This window comes from Bufo gargarizans, chromosome 2 (genome assembly GCF_014858855.1).
Source record: "Bufo gargarizans isolate SCDJY-AF-19 chromosome 2, ASM1485885v1, whole genome shotgun sequence".
NCBI lineage: Eukaryota > Metazoa > Chordata > Amphibia > Anura > Bufonidae > Bufo > Bufo gargarizans.
This window is the reverse complement of record NC_058081.1, coordinates 205,411,385-205,426,050: the sequence shown is the minus strand read 5'-3', so window position 1 is coordinate 205,426,050 and position 14,666 is coordinate 205,411,385. Positions and strand designations below refer to the sequence as shown.

The 14,666-nt window shown below is 41.6% G+C and overlaps 2 protein-coding genes across 3 annotated transcripts in view; one reads left to right on the top strand and one right to left on the bottom strand.

The window, feature by feature from the left end:
• SND1 (staphylococcal nuclease and tudor domain containing 1) overlaps positions 1-14,666 on the bottom strand; it is a 602,204-nt gene that overhangs the window by 195,080 nt on the left and 392,458 nt on the right. The gene's annotated exons all lie outside the window — the stretch shown is intronic.
• Positions 847-4,593, top strand: LRRC4 (leucine rich repeat containing 4). Its single transcript, XM_044279948.1, has one exon. The coding sequence runs from the start codon at positions 2,196-2,198 to the stop codon at positions 4,119-4,121; it is 1,926 nt and encodes a 641-aa protein (XP_044135883.1). The 5' UTR covers positions 847-2,195; the 3' UTR covers positions 4,122-4,593.

Here is a 14,666-nt window from a genome sequence, read left to right as displayed (position 1 = left end):
TAATATAGGAGAAGATGCAGCTTCTCAAGGCTAGATCCACAGCAATAAGCCAGTGTGATTCACAGGTTGGCTTGATGAGTGTGTGAGGGAACAGGTCACAGATTGGAAAGCCAGCCTCCTCAGCTCTGCAGTTCTGCAGATCCTACATGTCACTCAACTCCACCACCCAGTCTGTACTACAAGGGTTAAACATTCTGGCTGGTAGCTAGGATATGGTAGAGCACTAGCTTTAGCAGGCATGAACCATTCCTTTTACTACCAAAGACATCCCCCACCCCCAACCCAGCACTCCGGTGAATCCTTGCAGCTTCTGATTGTTTCTTCCAACTTGGGGGTGTGAATACAGCGAGCTGAGAGACAGGGGTAGAAGGGTGGGAACCGGACCAGGGGGTGAAGATTACCCCTGCCGTCAAAGGGAAGCAAAGTCAGCAATTGGCGTTGATGACGCTGCACGGGCAGACCAACCAATCACATCCTTCCTGCCGCTGGCAGCTGAAACCTCATTTCTGCATTTATCCCAGTGCAGGCAAAGGCAAGGATGGAACGCAGACCAACAGAAGAGGGAAAAAAAATCTGAGAAAAAAAAAAAAAACGCACTGCACTTGAGAAGCATCATTAACGGATTTCACTGAACAGGAACCAGGACAGCGTCAGCCTCTGCAATCTGTGGACTCTTAAAACTCTCACTGCCAGCTCCGTTTTAATAACTCCTCTTAGATACAGAGAAAGAAAAGATAAAGGGGGAAGGGAATGTGAAACAGCCAATGCAACTTAGCTGGAAGCTTTGAGAATTAACCCCTAGAGGGAAAGAAAAAAAAGAGGAGTGGGAGGGGAGCTGTGTGAATACATAGGAGCACTGCATCACGCTAATGTTCAGCTCAGAACAGTATGCGTCAGCAGTACATCCACGTTCTGACTGAAGGACGAAAGGATGAGAGAGCAGCCTGGCTGGTTGGCTGCTGTTTCCAACACCAAGCAAACAGGGAGAGAGGAGGACTATTAGCAGAGAAAAATGCTACGGGGCTCTGATATCGCTGCCTGCTCTGCTGCTGCTACCACCACTGGACAAGAAATTCAAGGCAAAACGAGGAGAACCCCTCAACTCACTACCTCACAACAAAAGGAGCTACAGTGGGATTTCCACGAGGCAGAAGAAAGGCTGTGAAACCTGTCCCTTCTTCGGACCAATCTCAAATCAAGGGCTCAAGCACTGAGGTGTGTGTGTGGTTTCCTCTCCAGCATACTTTCTATCATCCTTTCCACAAAACTGCCCCCCTTCACTTGCTTTCCTTGGAGATATTAATGGATTATTGCTAAGTGTGCAAGAGGCAGGCTGCAGCTGCTGCATCCACAGCTTGGAAAGCAAAGCTAGTTTGGAAAAAAAAAGCCAGCAAGGAGAGAGGGGAAAAAAAAAACAGTCAATGCCTGCAATGTGCTGCCTTTCTCTTTGTACAAATCAGAATCCTGCAGACAGCCTGTGCATCTAAGGAATATCCATGGAAAATTAGACTGAGCAACTGAAAGCATCGCTCAAAGCAAATACAGAGGATTTCAAATATTTGGGGTTGTTAACCATTCTTTGCTTCCTTTTTAAACCAACCGATACCTGGTCTCCAGTTTCTCTCAGAAATGGATTATCGTCAGTCTTCTGGCAGAGACAGCAGTGGAATCAAAGGACGAATAGCTGAACTGCAAAAGGCACCAGTCCCGGGGGAGCAACAGAATGATGCACCTGCATAGCCAAGTGGGCCTCACTCCCGTGTTGCATTAGTCTTAAGGTTATTTTTCTTTTTTACCCTTTCTTGCATTGGGATTTACTTAAGGAGCCATTTTGTCTTAATATTTATATCAACTCCATCATCCATAGATCTGGCTAATAAAATTAAGGAATTTATGAAAGGACTGATAATCCAGCTCTCTGGAGGTGGGCATTGCCGTGAGGAATCTGAAATGTTCTTTCCCTAGGTATTTAACATTTTGCTTTTCTGTCTTTTCAATGCATTATAAGTTGATGTTTTTAGCAAAAGGAAAAGGCTAATTGCTTCATTATCTAGCACCCCCACCTTTGATGACCACCACTCCCACCAGTGTGTAGATGGAAAAGGGAATTTGTAGCCTCCTGAAGCCTGGGTAGGGCCACGTTCTCGTTTCCATCCCAAATCCCAGACGATGGTGAATTATGAACGTGCCACATCATGAATTTCTTGTGGCTGGTAACTGTGCACCATACCTGGAAGGCCGTCCTGTTTTCTGTAATCTACCTCATGGTGCAAGTGTGGATCCCATGTGCAGCATTTTCAGGGCAACAAAACTGCCCTTCCGTTTGCTCCTGTAGTAATCAGTTTAGCAAGGTTGTTTGTACGCGGCGTGGCCTCACAGAAGTCCCCCAAGGTATCCCATCTAACACAAGGTACCTCAATCTCATGGAAAACAATATCCACATGATCCAAGCTGACACGTTCAGACATCTCCACCATTTAGAAGTTCTACAACTTGGTAGAAATATTATCCGACAAATAGAGGTTGGGGCATTTAACGGGTTGGCTAGCCTGAATACTTTGGAGTTGTTTGACAACAGGTTGACTGTAATACCTAGTGGTGCATTTGAGTATCTTTCTAAACTGAGAGAATTGTGGCTCAGGAATAACCCAATTGAGAGCATCCCATCCTATGCTTTCAACAGAGTTCCCTCACTTATGCGCCTGGACCTAGGAGAGCTAAAAAAGTTGGAATACATTTCTGAGGGAGCATTTGAGGGGTTGTACAATCTTAAGTATCTTAACCTTGGAATGTGTAATATAAGAGACATGCCAAACCTCACACCCTTGATAGGACTAGAGGAACTAGAGATCTCTGGTAACAACTTTCCTGAAATCAAACCAGGATCGTTCCATGGATTAAGAGCACTAAAAAAACTATGGATTATGAACTCTCAGATAAATAATATAGAGCGTAATGCTTTTGATGACCTGACATCTTTAGTAGAATTAAACCTGGCCCATAACAACCTATCCTCCCTTCCACATGACCTGTTTGCTCATTTGAGATATTTGGTGGAATTGCACTTGCACCACAATCCATGGGACTGTGACTGTGATGTTCTTTGGCTCTCCTCGTGGCTCCGAGAATATATTCCAACCAACTCCACGTGCTGTGGTCGCTGTCATTCCCCACCGCACATGAAGGGGAAGTACGTGGTTGAGGTGGACCACTCATCGTTCCAGTGCTCAGCCCCTTTTATTATGGACGCTCCTAGGGATTTAAATATCTCAGAAGGAAGAATGGCAGATCTCAAATGTAGAACTTCAGCAATGTCGTCTGTTAGGTGGCTGCTACCTAATGGTACTGTGCTGAGCCACGCTTCCAACCATCCACGAATCTCTATACTAAATGATGGAACATTAAACTTCTCACACGTCCTGCTTACCGACACTGGAGTCTACACTTGCATGGTTACTAACGTGGCGGGAAACTCTAATGCTTCGGCCTATCTCAATGTCAGTACTGCAGAGCTCAACACTTCCAACTACAGTTTCTTCACTACAGTCACTGTGGAGACTACAGATATGGCTCCTGAAGACATCTCAATGATAATCAAACCAGTGCCAACCACTTCCACTGGGTATCAGCCAGCATATACCACTACCACCACAGTGCTCGTCCAAACCACCAAAATGCCAAAACAGGTGGCAGTCCCAACTTTAGACACTGGAGACAAAACACAAACTAGCTTGGATGAGGTAATGAAGACCACTAAAATAATCATTGGTTGCTTTGTGGCAGTCACACTTTTGGCAGCCGCCATGCTAATTGTGTTTTATAAACTAAGAAAGCGGCATCAACAAAGAAGCACTGTAGCAGCTGCACGAACTGTCGAGATAATTCAAGTGGATGAGGACATCCCAAGTGGGAGTCCAACTGGAATATCAGGTGAGGGGCCAGTAGTTTTGCCAACCATTCACGACCATATGAACTATAACACCTATAAGCCAGCACACCATGGGGCCCATTGGACGGCTAACAGTATCGGTAATTCTCTACACTCCACAATTACAACTATCTCTGAACCTTATATAATTCAGACCCACACAAAAGAGAAGGTACAGGAAACTCAAATATGACTTTTTTCAAATTAAAATGCAATAGAATGCACAAAAAGACATCAACTTTTGTACAGAAAGAGAGAGACACTTTTGTTTTCTTGTAAATGCTTATATATTAAATCTATGGGCTGATGACAGAAACAGATTATATTAAAATTTAAAAATATTTTCTAACTTGTAAGTTCTATTTAAGAAGAGTTATGATGGGTAGGCAGAAAAATATATAAGATATGCTGATAATGTGCCATAATGACTAAAATGCAAGGCTTAGCCCTGTTTTAATCAGAAAGCAAAACGATGAGTTGTCCATGAATGCAATCTGCTGTTTTTCACAGAAAACAAAAAACGCTGCTCAATACAGGAGCAACACCCCATTTCTAAGGAGAATTCTTTTGTTAAGAAGTCCCAGACCAATCTTTGCAGGTTTATCTTATTAAAAAAGAGGAAAATGCACCACAAATTTGTACTGTGCCAAATGTTAAAAAAATTAAATGCAATAAAAAAATCTTTTTTGAAGACTGAGGGAAATAATCTATTTTTGTTATAGTATATATAGTCATATCTATTATTTTTTCATAGACTGTACGGGGGGCATCAAGCAGAGAGGTGTCTAGTTTTGGTTGTCCAAGGCTTTAAAGACACTAACTAAAAAGGGTTACGAAAAATAACTGGGTGGAGGGCAGTCTGTTCTGCTTTGATATATACAACTATGGCAAAGCCACGATGCAGGATGCTAAAAAGCTGGCGCATCTTTCCACTCTGCACCAAACTCCTGCAGCTCTAATTAACCCTTTGTTAGGCTACTTAGGTTTGTGAATGAGCAAACAAATTGTATTAACTGTGCAAAAGCAAAAGGTTACTTAGGCACCAAACAGTACTAACCATTGTTAACAGTCTGCAGCACCCAGCTCGATTATGCAGAACGCAAAGGGTTACGATTTTTGTTTTTTTCGAATTGCTCGACTCAGCGTGGTGTAAAAGATAGGATACCATTTCTAGTGTATGGCCTCTGTTGACATTTTACTGCCACAAAAGCAAAATCTGCATTATGCAAGATCATCTGAGCTCAGTGCAACATGCAATGCATCTCAACCTGTGTCTCGCTGACAGGTAAATGTGTTATTTTTTATGAGATCAAATGGCAAGAATACTGACAAATGACTGCATGATCAGAAAGGGAACTGCAGCTGTACAGATTGTGGGGAAAGGTGTGTTTGTAGAGATATTATATTTATGTATATGCTTTTCCCATCAAAGAGGGTCTGTAATTCAATCTGCAGCTCAGGGTGCTGCAGGCCTATTCATACGGTACAGGGATATGGAGGCTTTAAATATTGCAGATAAAAATCCTAGCAACCGGAAATGGGGTAGAACGACTTTGCTTCTCTCACTCTTTCTGCATTGATTAAAAACATCTCCATTTATCACCATGGTGAAAAATGTATTGCTTAAACTGTAATGTTTCAAGGAGGAAGCATGGCTATAAGACCCATTACCCTGGCACAGTGGGCATGTCATGCAATTTGTAACTGTATTCGAGTTGAATGTATCTATGCAGCTCTTTAAAATGTATGAAATATAATTTTATGAAAAACCTGAATATGGACAATAACATCTGTTCCTGAAAGTTCATCGCCAAGTTGTGGTATGTTGACGTTTGACAGATATTACAGAATGATATTCTGACATGGAGCACAAACCATTATTAAATTGTCAAATATTCTCATAGTTTCTCCTTGAAGTGAAGAAATTGCCTACAAGGTCATACTAAGTTCTTCCGAAGACCACAGTATGTGGTATCCCTCTCTCCAGCTGATAGATGTCACCTCTGAGTAACTACCATTCATACGTCCTGTATCCTTTCTAATGCACTTGTGTCTGGCTCAGTAAATTGGGAATTTTATCATTTGGAACATATAGTTATATGGTGCTGGATAATGTGATGAAGTCCACAAGGGGCCAATGCACCAAGTCACAATATGCATTTGAGATTAGGAAGCTTATGAAATTTCCATTTGCAATGGAATTGCAGCATATTTGGCAGCACCTTAAATGCAGCTGCCAGGTTTCAGACACATTAATCCTTTAAGGATACATTAATGGTATGCAGAGGATAAAGGGTGACAGGGTAAAAATACTACTTGTAGAAGCCGGTCACAAAAATGTGTCACTCATTTCAGTGGCCTACAAGTCTGGCTCAATCAGTATGTTTAATGAAACTGGACGCAGTAAGCATGTAGTGGCACTCATTTCAACAGTATATCATGCCAACTGGGTAGAGTCTGTTAAAAGTGTATTCAAAGGGCCGCCAGGCAAGTATCAGGGTTTCAATCTTACATTGATCAAACAACCACACACAATTGTATCTTAGAAAAGTGGTGCCCAAGGAAAAAGGTCTGTAGTAGTGGGTTTTGACAGAAGGATTTTTAGCAAAAGGAAAAAGTGGATCTTAAAAGTTGAGAAAGAGTAAAGGAAACTTCTTGTACCATTTTAGGGTTGACGACTTCCCTTTAACCAAAACAAGTAGTCAATACAAGAAACAGAATAGTGCGATTCTGGCCTAAGGGCAGCAAGCTACCAGGTAATCAGATTTTCCAGAGGAGAATTGTTTTCTAATAGGCTTGCCAATGAAGACTCCCATTAGCCTACCTCTAGACAACAATTACAAAGCAGACAGGTTCTTCTCTATCAAAAACAGAGCCTTCCCTGTCCACAGGTTATATGTGGTAATGCTGCTCACACACTAACTTCAATGCAGCTGAGCTGCCAGACCAGATGCTACCCATGGACATGTGTGCCTTCTGAAAGAAATCAGCCAGATATTTTCTCATCTTGTACAAGCCCTTGAATGGCATTAGGGAAGAAGCAATAAGGGAAAAGTTTTGGAGGACATTTAGTGGTATGTCCCAATACGATCCAAAATACACTAGATAAAAAGAAATTGGCCATTAAGTGGTTTTGTAGATCCACTTTCTACAGCATTTAGTTAAAGCTGCAGCTAAATACCTTATAGTTTCTTGACTTCTAGATTTTTTTGGGTGTTTAAAAGGCAGATGTACAAGGTTCTACCATCTAGTGAATAAAGAGGGGAATAAGAAAATCTGTAACCTCACTTTCTGTATGTGCTAATGTAAGCGCCTTCCTCCCAGTATGAACCACGTGTTGTGGAGACATGGCAAATGATAAAGCCCAAATGACTAGATTCAAAAAACATGCCAGAGGTATGGCTCATACCATTACTGTTTTTGTTGGATTGAAAAACTATCTGAAAAAAAAAAAAGCCCAGCAGAAATAAGTTAAAAAGAACCCCATACTTTATCACCATGGGCACGGTTTTTAAATGACAAATAAGGTTTTTATATTAAAAGTATGAAAACACCAGAAAAGATCCTCCTGGGCAAGTTAATTCCAGAAACCCATACACCGGATGCAAATTTCTATATAGCATACTGCCAAAACATGTCAAAATGATGTGCTGTTCACATCTATGTTGTTGCAGAAGCAGTCATTTAATAGGAAAAAACAGCACTGTATGCAACACCATTTTTCCCGTCAAAATGACTGACATAGCTGGAACCTGACTGACCCCATTAAAAGACAATGTGGTCTGCCAGGTGCCACTGGTATCTATACATTCTGCAGCCTATTCCTGCTGTAGTTACTTAACAGAAGCCTACACCAAAATATTCAATAGCATTCCTCATTATTCAGGGTATGAATCTCACAGAGCGCATTAAAACTGCGACATTGACTAAAGGCATTTTCTAGTCTACACGATTTCAATAAAAGCCTGTCTAATCAATAACACACACACACTAAACATTAAAGAAGATTTGCCCCTTATGGCTTCCCCTTATGCCAGTCCATGGGAGAGAATACAACATGTGAAAAGTGGTTGGGAATATCCTATGGCTGAGCACTAATAAAACTTAAATTACCATGTGTGCTAGTCAAGAGGAAGCACACGTGATTAGTCAGGTAGTCCAAGACCAACAAAAAGGTACAGGACAGCGCCGTACATAATCTGATAAGAGATCCTAGTTTTTGCATGTAAAGGGAAATCATGATTATAAAAAATATATATATAATAATAATACAATGATTGCATTATAAAATACAATACCAAGAAGACACTTTAAACATCATAGGGGACATGTATGAAAACAAGTGAAAAGTGGTGCCATAAGGAACTACTCTGCTTTTCTGTTGAGGAATAGCTATCAATGCAGTTTTCTATGTAACCAAATTGGTGCATAGCCAACCTCATTGAAAGCTATTCCTTCATGGTTATCACCACCTGCCTACAACAGCCAAGCATTCCTTGTTTTATATTTTGTAAGCAATTCAAGTAATAGGCCCTAGTCAGGAAGAGTGAGATATATATAGCAGAAGACTGCTAGCAAATTCTGCTTTAATACAGGGAAGTGCTCTGCTCAGAACACCCAAAAATTATCCACAGCAGAGTGGTTACTAAGGGTGTCTCCCACTCTGGAGGAGCCAACACGCCCATGCATCACATGGACAACTCACTGACTTGATAGGATACAGTGTAACACTCCATTTCTCCTGTGATGGCACTGTAGGGAGATTTGGCACTTGGTTCTCACAAAGACTACAGCAGATTGCTGGGTGCCTCAGAAATAACATGCCCTGTGATAAACCAATCAAATGGCCTTCCTAGGTTCTAAGCTCACTTCACAGTAGACCAAGTAAGATCAGAGAGAAGGGTTCTCAAATCGTGGCCGACTGTCAGACATCTCAGAAGGAGTAGGGGATGGCCCCTCTGGGGGACTATAGCATTGCTGAATTTATTGTCATTAACTACCAGAAACACTGCACACAGTTCAGAAGCAGTCAAGTTTTCATTTTCATAAGTAGATGGACAATAATTTTATCAGGAAAAGAATTGTGTTTCCATAAGCCATAAACTGCTCTTAAACTGGATGCCTGTTGATTAAAAGGAAAACAAGTTGTATCTGTCCTTTATAATTTCTCTCCTTTTATGATCCTCTTCTGATTTTTGGCTTTAAAAACTGCATCAGGAAACCTGACCTTGTTTGTGGCTGTACCCTAATTGCAATTTATAAAAGACAATAGATGCTGATTTTGCTGCACCAAAAAAAAACAAAAAACAAAAAACAAATACACAACAAAAACATTCACGTTATTGTTTTTAAAGTCGTGAAAGTGTTAATAGCTCATAGCTACATGACAAGAACAGTTTAAATAATATATAAGAACCGCCTTGGAAATGTTTGTAAGCTATGCACGCTGAGGCTAGGGACTTGTTTCTCTGCATCCTGGCTCTGATGTAGTCCTGGGTTTTTATTTCATTCCAATTAACTCTCTCCTGTCCATAAAGTCAGATCCCAGGTTAAAAAGAAACATTCCATTTTAAGCACACACTCGGACCTCCCTTGTTTAATGCAGTGGATAAGCTCAGTTCCAGGTCTTGTAACTAGCAATTGTCAGAATATTGCTGTGTCAATAATTAGGGCTGGAGAACAATGTCTTTACTGCTTTGCTCCCAGCACTTGCTCTACACTGCTTGCATCTTTTTATTTTCAGGAGGCTGTTGCAGTAGTCTATGACCAGTTTGACCTTGAAGGCCACAAAATGATGTGAAAGATGTTAATTGGCCACTTTTCGGGATGTAAAACTGGTACCACGTTCTACTACAGGCTCTTGGACTTCTAGCTGGAAATGTACCAATACAAGTGACACTCACTACTATTGATCAAACTACAATCTGGAAAAAGAAGATATTAGTCTGCTCCATCCCTTAGATACTAGTACATTTCAAAATACTCAAATAATCCTATTTGATACATGGTCATTAGAATGTAGAAATATATGGTACAAATTTCTGTAAATCTGTATACGATTTTCTATGAAACCTACTGTCTATCAGTATAAATCCTGAACCATGTATGACCATCTTAAAACGAAACATCTGGAAAAAAAAAAAAAACATACTAGTTAATTGTGCAGGACTTGAGGGTGCAGTGCATAGTATAGATACAAAGACCACCAGAGAAAATCCCAAGGTCATACACCACACCATGAGGACCTCCACGCCAGTAGATTTTTCTTTAGGGGCTGCTAGGTCTAGGTTTTTAGAGTAGAAACTCTACCGGCAGAGCAATAGGGCCACGCATCACCACAAAGTGGCCGAAAAACAATTCTACACCAACCTGTTAAAAAAGGTGAAAGTTCGGCTCATGAAGCAGTGGTTTGACGTGACAATTGTTCCAAAATTTTACATGCAATAATTAACATGATTTATTTTTTCCCATGGACTTTTATAGAAATCTTTCTGCATGCTTCCTTATGAAACTGGACACAGAACTTTCTCCACTTCAAGCTAAAATTCCAAACAGAAAATTGTATTCAAAACCTAAACTCACACTAGGCATACATTCATAGCAACATACAACTCTATTGTGGGTCACTTTTCTGCTGGACCAGAAGTATGAAAATGCCACCTGCACTCATGCCATAGCTGTTGGCTGCCTGTATATGTCACTGATTTGTCAACAGCAGTAATGATGTGTAGATGGTACACCACACTTCTGTTCCAGTGGGACACGAAAGCAGAGGTCAAGGGAGTTCGGCACTGGAAACTGCTCTGGGTATAGATTATTATTTTTTTTAAACCCCTGCCACCTGTCTGGTCATATGAAGAGGGTGTCCCACTCTAGAAGCGCTGTAACATCGAGTTCCTAGGCCCCAATGCAAAATCTGTACCATGGGCACCCAACATGTGCACCATGGCTCAAATGCATTGGTTACCTCTGCATCTCAATTTTGCAAAGAAATTGCAATTAGAAAGATGAAGGTCAAAATCCCCAAATAAAAAAAAAAACAATTACCACCCTGCTCACATACATATACCTGGTCATTTTGTAAGCTGTGTGTGGAAATTCTCTTTAAGATTCAGTACAGAGAAGGGTATGGAAGGGTAAAGACTGGTGTTGATAAAATCATAAAAAGATAGTTTCAAAGAATACTGCTGTAAACAACACACTTAAGGTGCATTATATACTGAAGATAAAATGTGGGTCCCTCTGAATTGGACACATGTACACTTGCATAGCACTTAAGATTTTACCTGGTTCTAGAGTAACTCTTGACATCTAGCTTAAAATAGGGTTAAAGGCCATGGCTTAAAATGCATTAAACGTGTTCCCACGTGTTCACATTTCATATAGCTCTTCAGGCAGAATATTAAAAAACATAATAAGCATTACTATAATATAAAATGCAATTTTAATCATAAAATTGGCATAAAACGTATATTCACAGGAACATCTATGCAAAGATTTAAAGGAATTACAATTTATGCCATATATGCAGCTTTTTATTCCTCTTCCTTCCTAAAGCATGACAAATCTTAAACCCTCATTTCTCAGTCTCATTCAGCTGCTACAAATTGTATCACATGCCATATATTCTCTTAAAGAGTTTGTTGCCAGAAGGCCTACAACTCACTGTACTACAATGTACTGCAGGACTACTCGAAAGCGACAAATAAATTTAGGTTCATCTTAATAAGGTGTTTACCTGATGCCATTTACTCTAGGCTATAAGCCTGCAAATCACTTCAGATTAAGAAGCGCGAGCACAGAAAAGGCCATGCACACCCATCTTACATTTACTTATAAAGGCCAAAGTGAGAATTTAACAATTGAATAGCGGCCTACAAATTATTTTCTGAAATACAAACCTAGGCCTTAGTGGCGCAGCGTGAACGCATCAAACCCTTACACCACACAAGGCAGTATTGAATGCAATGTGTTACATCACAATAAGGGACCACCTAACATGCATTTACAAGACCACATCAAAATTGGACTAGAAGAATCCTTCAACTACTACCTATCCCTCATGATTTTCAAGACCTCTGCCTGCAGTCAGAGCCCCCACTGTTTACCTCATGTCCTAGTCCTGCAATGGACAGATGCACTTCTGTGTTTGGCTTATTACTACGTGTAGAAGCACATATCCATCAGGTAACCCAAATAAAGTCATTTTCCATGTGCCCTATTACAGCGTATGGGAGCCATATAATCCAGACCAACAGTGGCTCTCGCTTTAAGAAAACTATTACATTTTCCATGCCGTGACCAATGGCAACCTCCAGTTGATTTTGCCAACGGGCACAATAAATTGTAATGGTCTACGCGAGACGATTCGATTAGAGCTCACTTTAAAGGGCTCCTGTCACCCCACTAAAGTGTTTTTTTTTTTTTGGGCTGGTGAAATTAATTATATTGCGATATATCACAATATAATTGTGTCACTTACTTTGATCCAGCAGTTTCTTCCAAAAACGAAGTTTTATCATATGTAAATTAGGTCTCTAACAGCAAGTAGGGCGGCTACTTGCTGCTAGCTGCTGCAGAAATCCGCCCCCTCGCCGTGTTGATTGACAGGGCCAGCCGGGATCTCCTCCTCCGGCCAGCCCTGTCGGCATTTCAAAAATCGCGCGCCTCTGTGGGTTCGGCGCAGGCGCTCTGAGATGAGGAGGCTCGTCTCCTCAGCACTCCCTCAGTGCGCCTGCACCGATGACATCACCGAAATAGAAGACGTCATCGGCGCAGGCGCACTGAGGGAGTGCTGAGGAGACGAGCCTCCTCATCTCAGAGCGCCTGCGCCGAACCCACAGAGGCGCGCGATTTTTGAAATGCCGACAGGGCTGGCCGGAGGAGATCCCGGCTGGCCCTGTCAATCAACACGGCGAGGGGGCGGATTTCTGCAGCAGCTAGCAGCAAGTAGCCGCCCTACTTGCTGTTAGAGACCTAATTTACATATGATAAAACTTCGTTTTTGGAAGAAACTGCTGGATCAAAGTAAGTGACACAATTATATTGTGATATATCGCAATATAATTAATTTCACCAGCCCAAAAAAAAAAAATCACTTTAGTGGGGTGACAGAAGCCCTTTAAAGGCAGGTTTGCCTTCTGCACTTTTATTTTACCATGGTCCCCATCTCGAGACCAGTGATAACTGCTGTTCTCTTAGTACTGCAATTGTTGTCAGTGACCAGTGCAACCTCTCCTGGACTACAAGTGGAGACGCCGGTCAAATCACACAAACCACACAGCATCAAGAGTTTTGATAAGTAGGTGGACTTTGTAGGATTTGAAAGCATCACAAATCACAACAGTAGGAAATCAAATACTTAAAAGAAAAGTTAGCCAACGTTACTGGTAGACTGGGGGCTCGCTTGACTTTCTGGACCACATCTAGTTCGCTTGCCCTGTTGTCTATTAAGGGTACTTTCACACCTGCGTTAAAAACTTTTCCGGTATTGCGTTCCGCCCCAGGGGCTGATCAGTTTTATCCTAATGCATTCTGAAAGGAGAGCAATCCGTTCAGTATGCATCAGGATATCTTCAGTTCAGTCACTGTACAGTTTTTGGACGGAGAAAATACCACAGCATGTTGCAGTATTTTCTCCGATCAAAATTCCAGAACACTTGCCGGAATGCCAGATCTGGCATTATTTTCCATTGAAATGCATTAATGCCGGATCCCACCCCAAGTGTTCTAAAAAATCTGATCCGGTTTTGTGGTCTGCGCATGCGCAGACCTTTGAAAATGTGAAAAAGATAAATACCGGGGCCGTTTTTCCAGATGACAATCAGAGAGACGGATCCGGCATTGCAATGCATGTGAGACTGATCAGTCTACAAATAGTATCCGTTAGCATACGGATTGCGGGACAGATCTGCCTGCCGGAATCCAACAACGCAAGTGGGAAAGTACCCCAAGATGGATATTAAGCCTTTTTATTATTTTCTTTTTCCTAAACAAAGCTTTGGGTTTCAAGGCAGCGAGTGAAACAGAAAAAGCAGTTTTACAGTCTGCTTGCACATCTGCAGAGATCCACAGGACATGAATTGATAGAAATACATTTTGTTGAAGGCAAACTGAAAATGCTTCGGCAACAGAAATGCTTAAAAATGCAAACAATCTGCTTTTCTGTTGATTCCTGCTGAGTGGTTTATTGCAAGATAACAAAAAAGGAGCCTCACAGACAGGCTGAGTTCTGACATTTTATGTGATGTTCTTGTCACATTACAAAGACATTTACTATGTCTTCTGTGCGTATCACATTGATGTGCTTGATACTAATGTGCATCCTGTATCTAGTCTATTATATGGCACATGCAAAGACTACAAGACTAAAGTGTATATGCATTGTAGAAAGACAGGCAGTACACTGACTGGTAACGTGAACAGTCAATTCTTGAAATTGATGTGTTGTAAGTAGGGAAAATGGGCTAACATACCATCTGAGCAACGCCAACAAAGGCCAAGCAGTAATGGCTAGACAACCCTGCCAAAGAATCCCCAAAATGGCAGGTCTTGTGGGGTGTTCCTGGTACACAGTGGTTAGTACCTACCAAAGGAGTTTAACCACCTCCCAACCGCATAACGCACGGATGCGTCCGGGAGGTGGTTGATTTATTCCTCCTGGACGCATCCGTGCGTCATCTCACGAGACGCGAGATTTCGGTCACAGCCGTCCCGCGCATGCGCATCGCGGGCCGGC

What these genes read in the sequence shown, in the direction of transcription:
- LRRC4 (XM_044279948.1), top strand. Translation starts at nt 2,196, where the DNA reads ATGAATTTCTTGTGGCTGGTAACTGTGCACCATACCTGGAAGGCCGTC.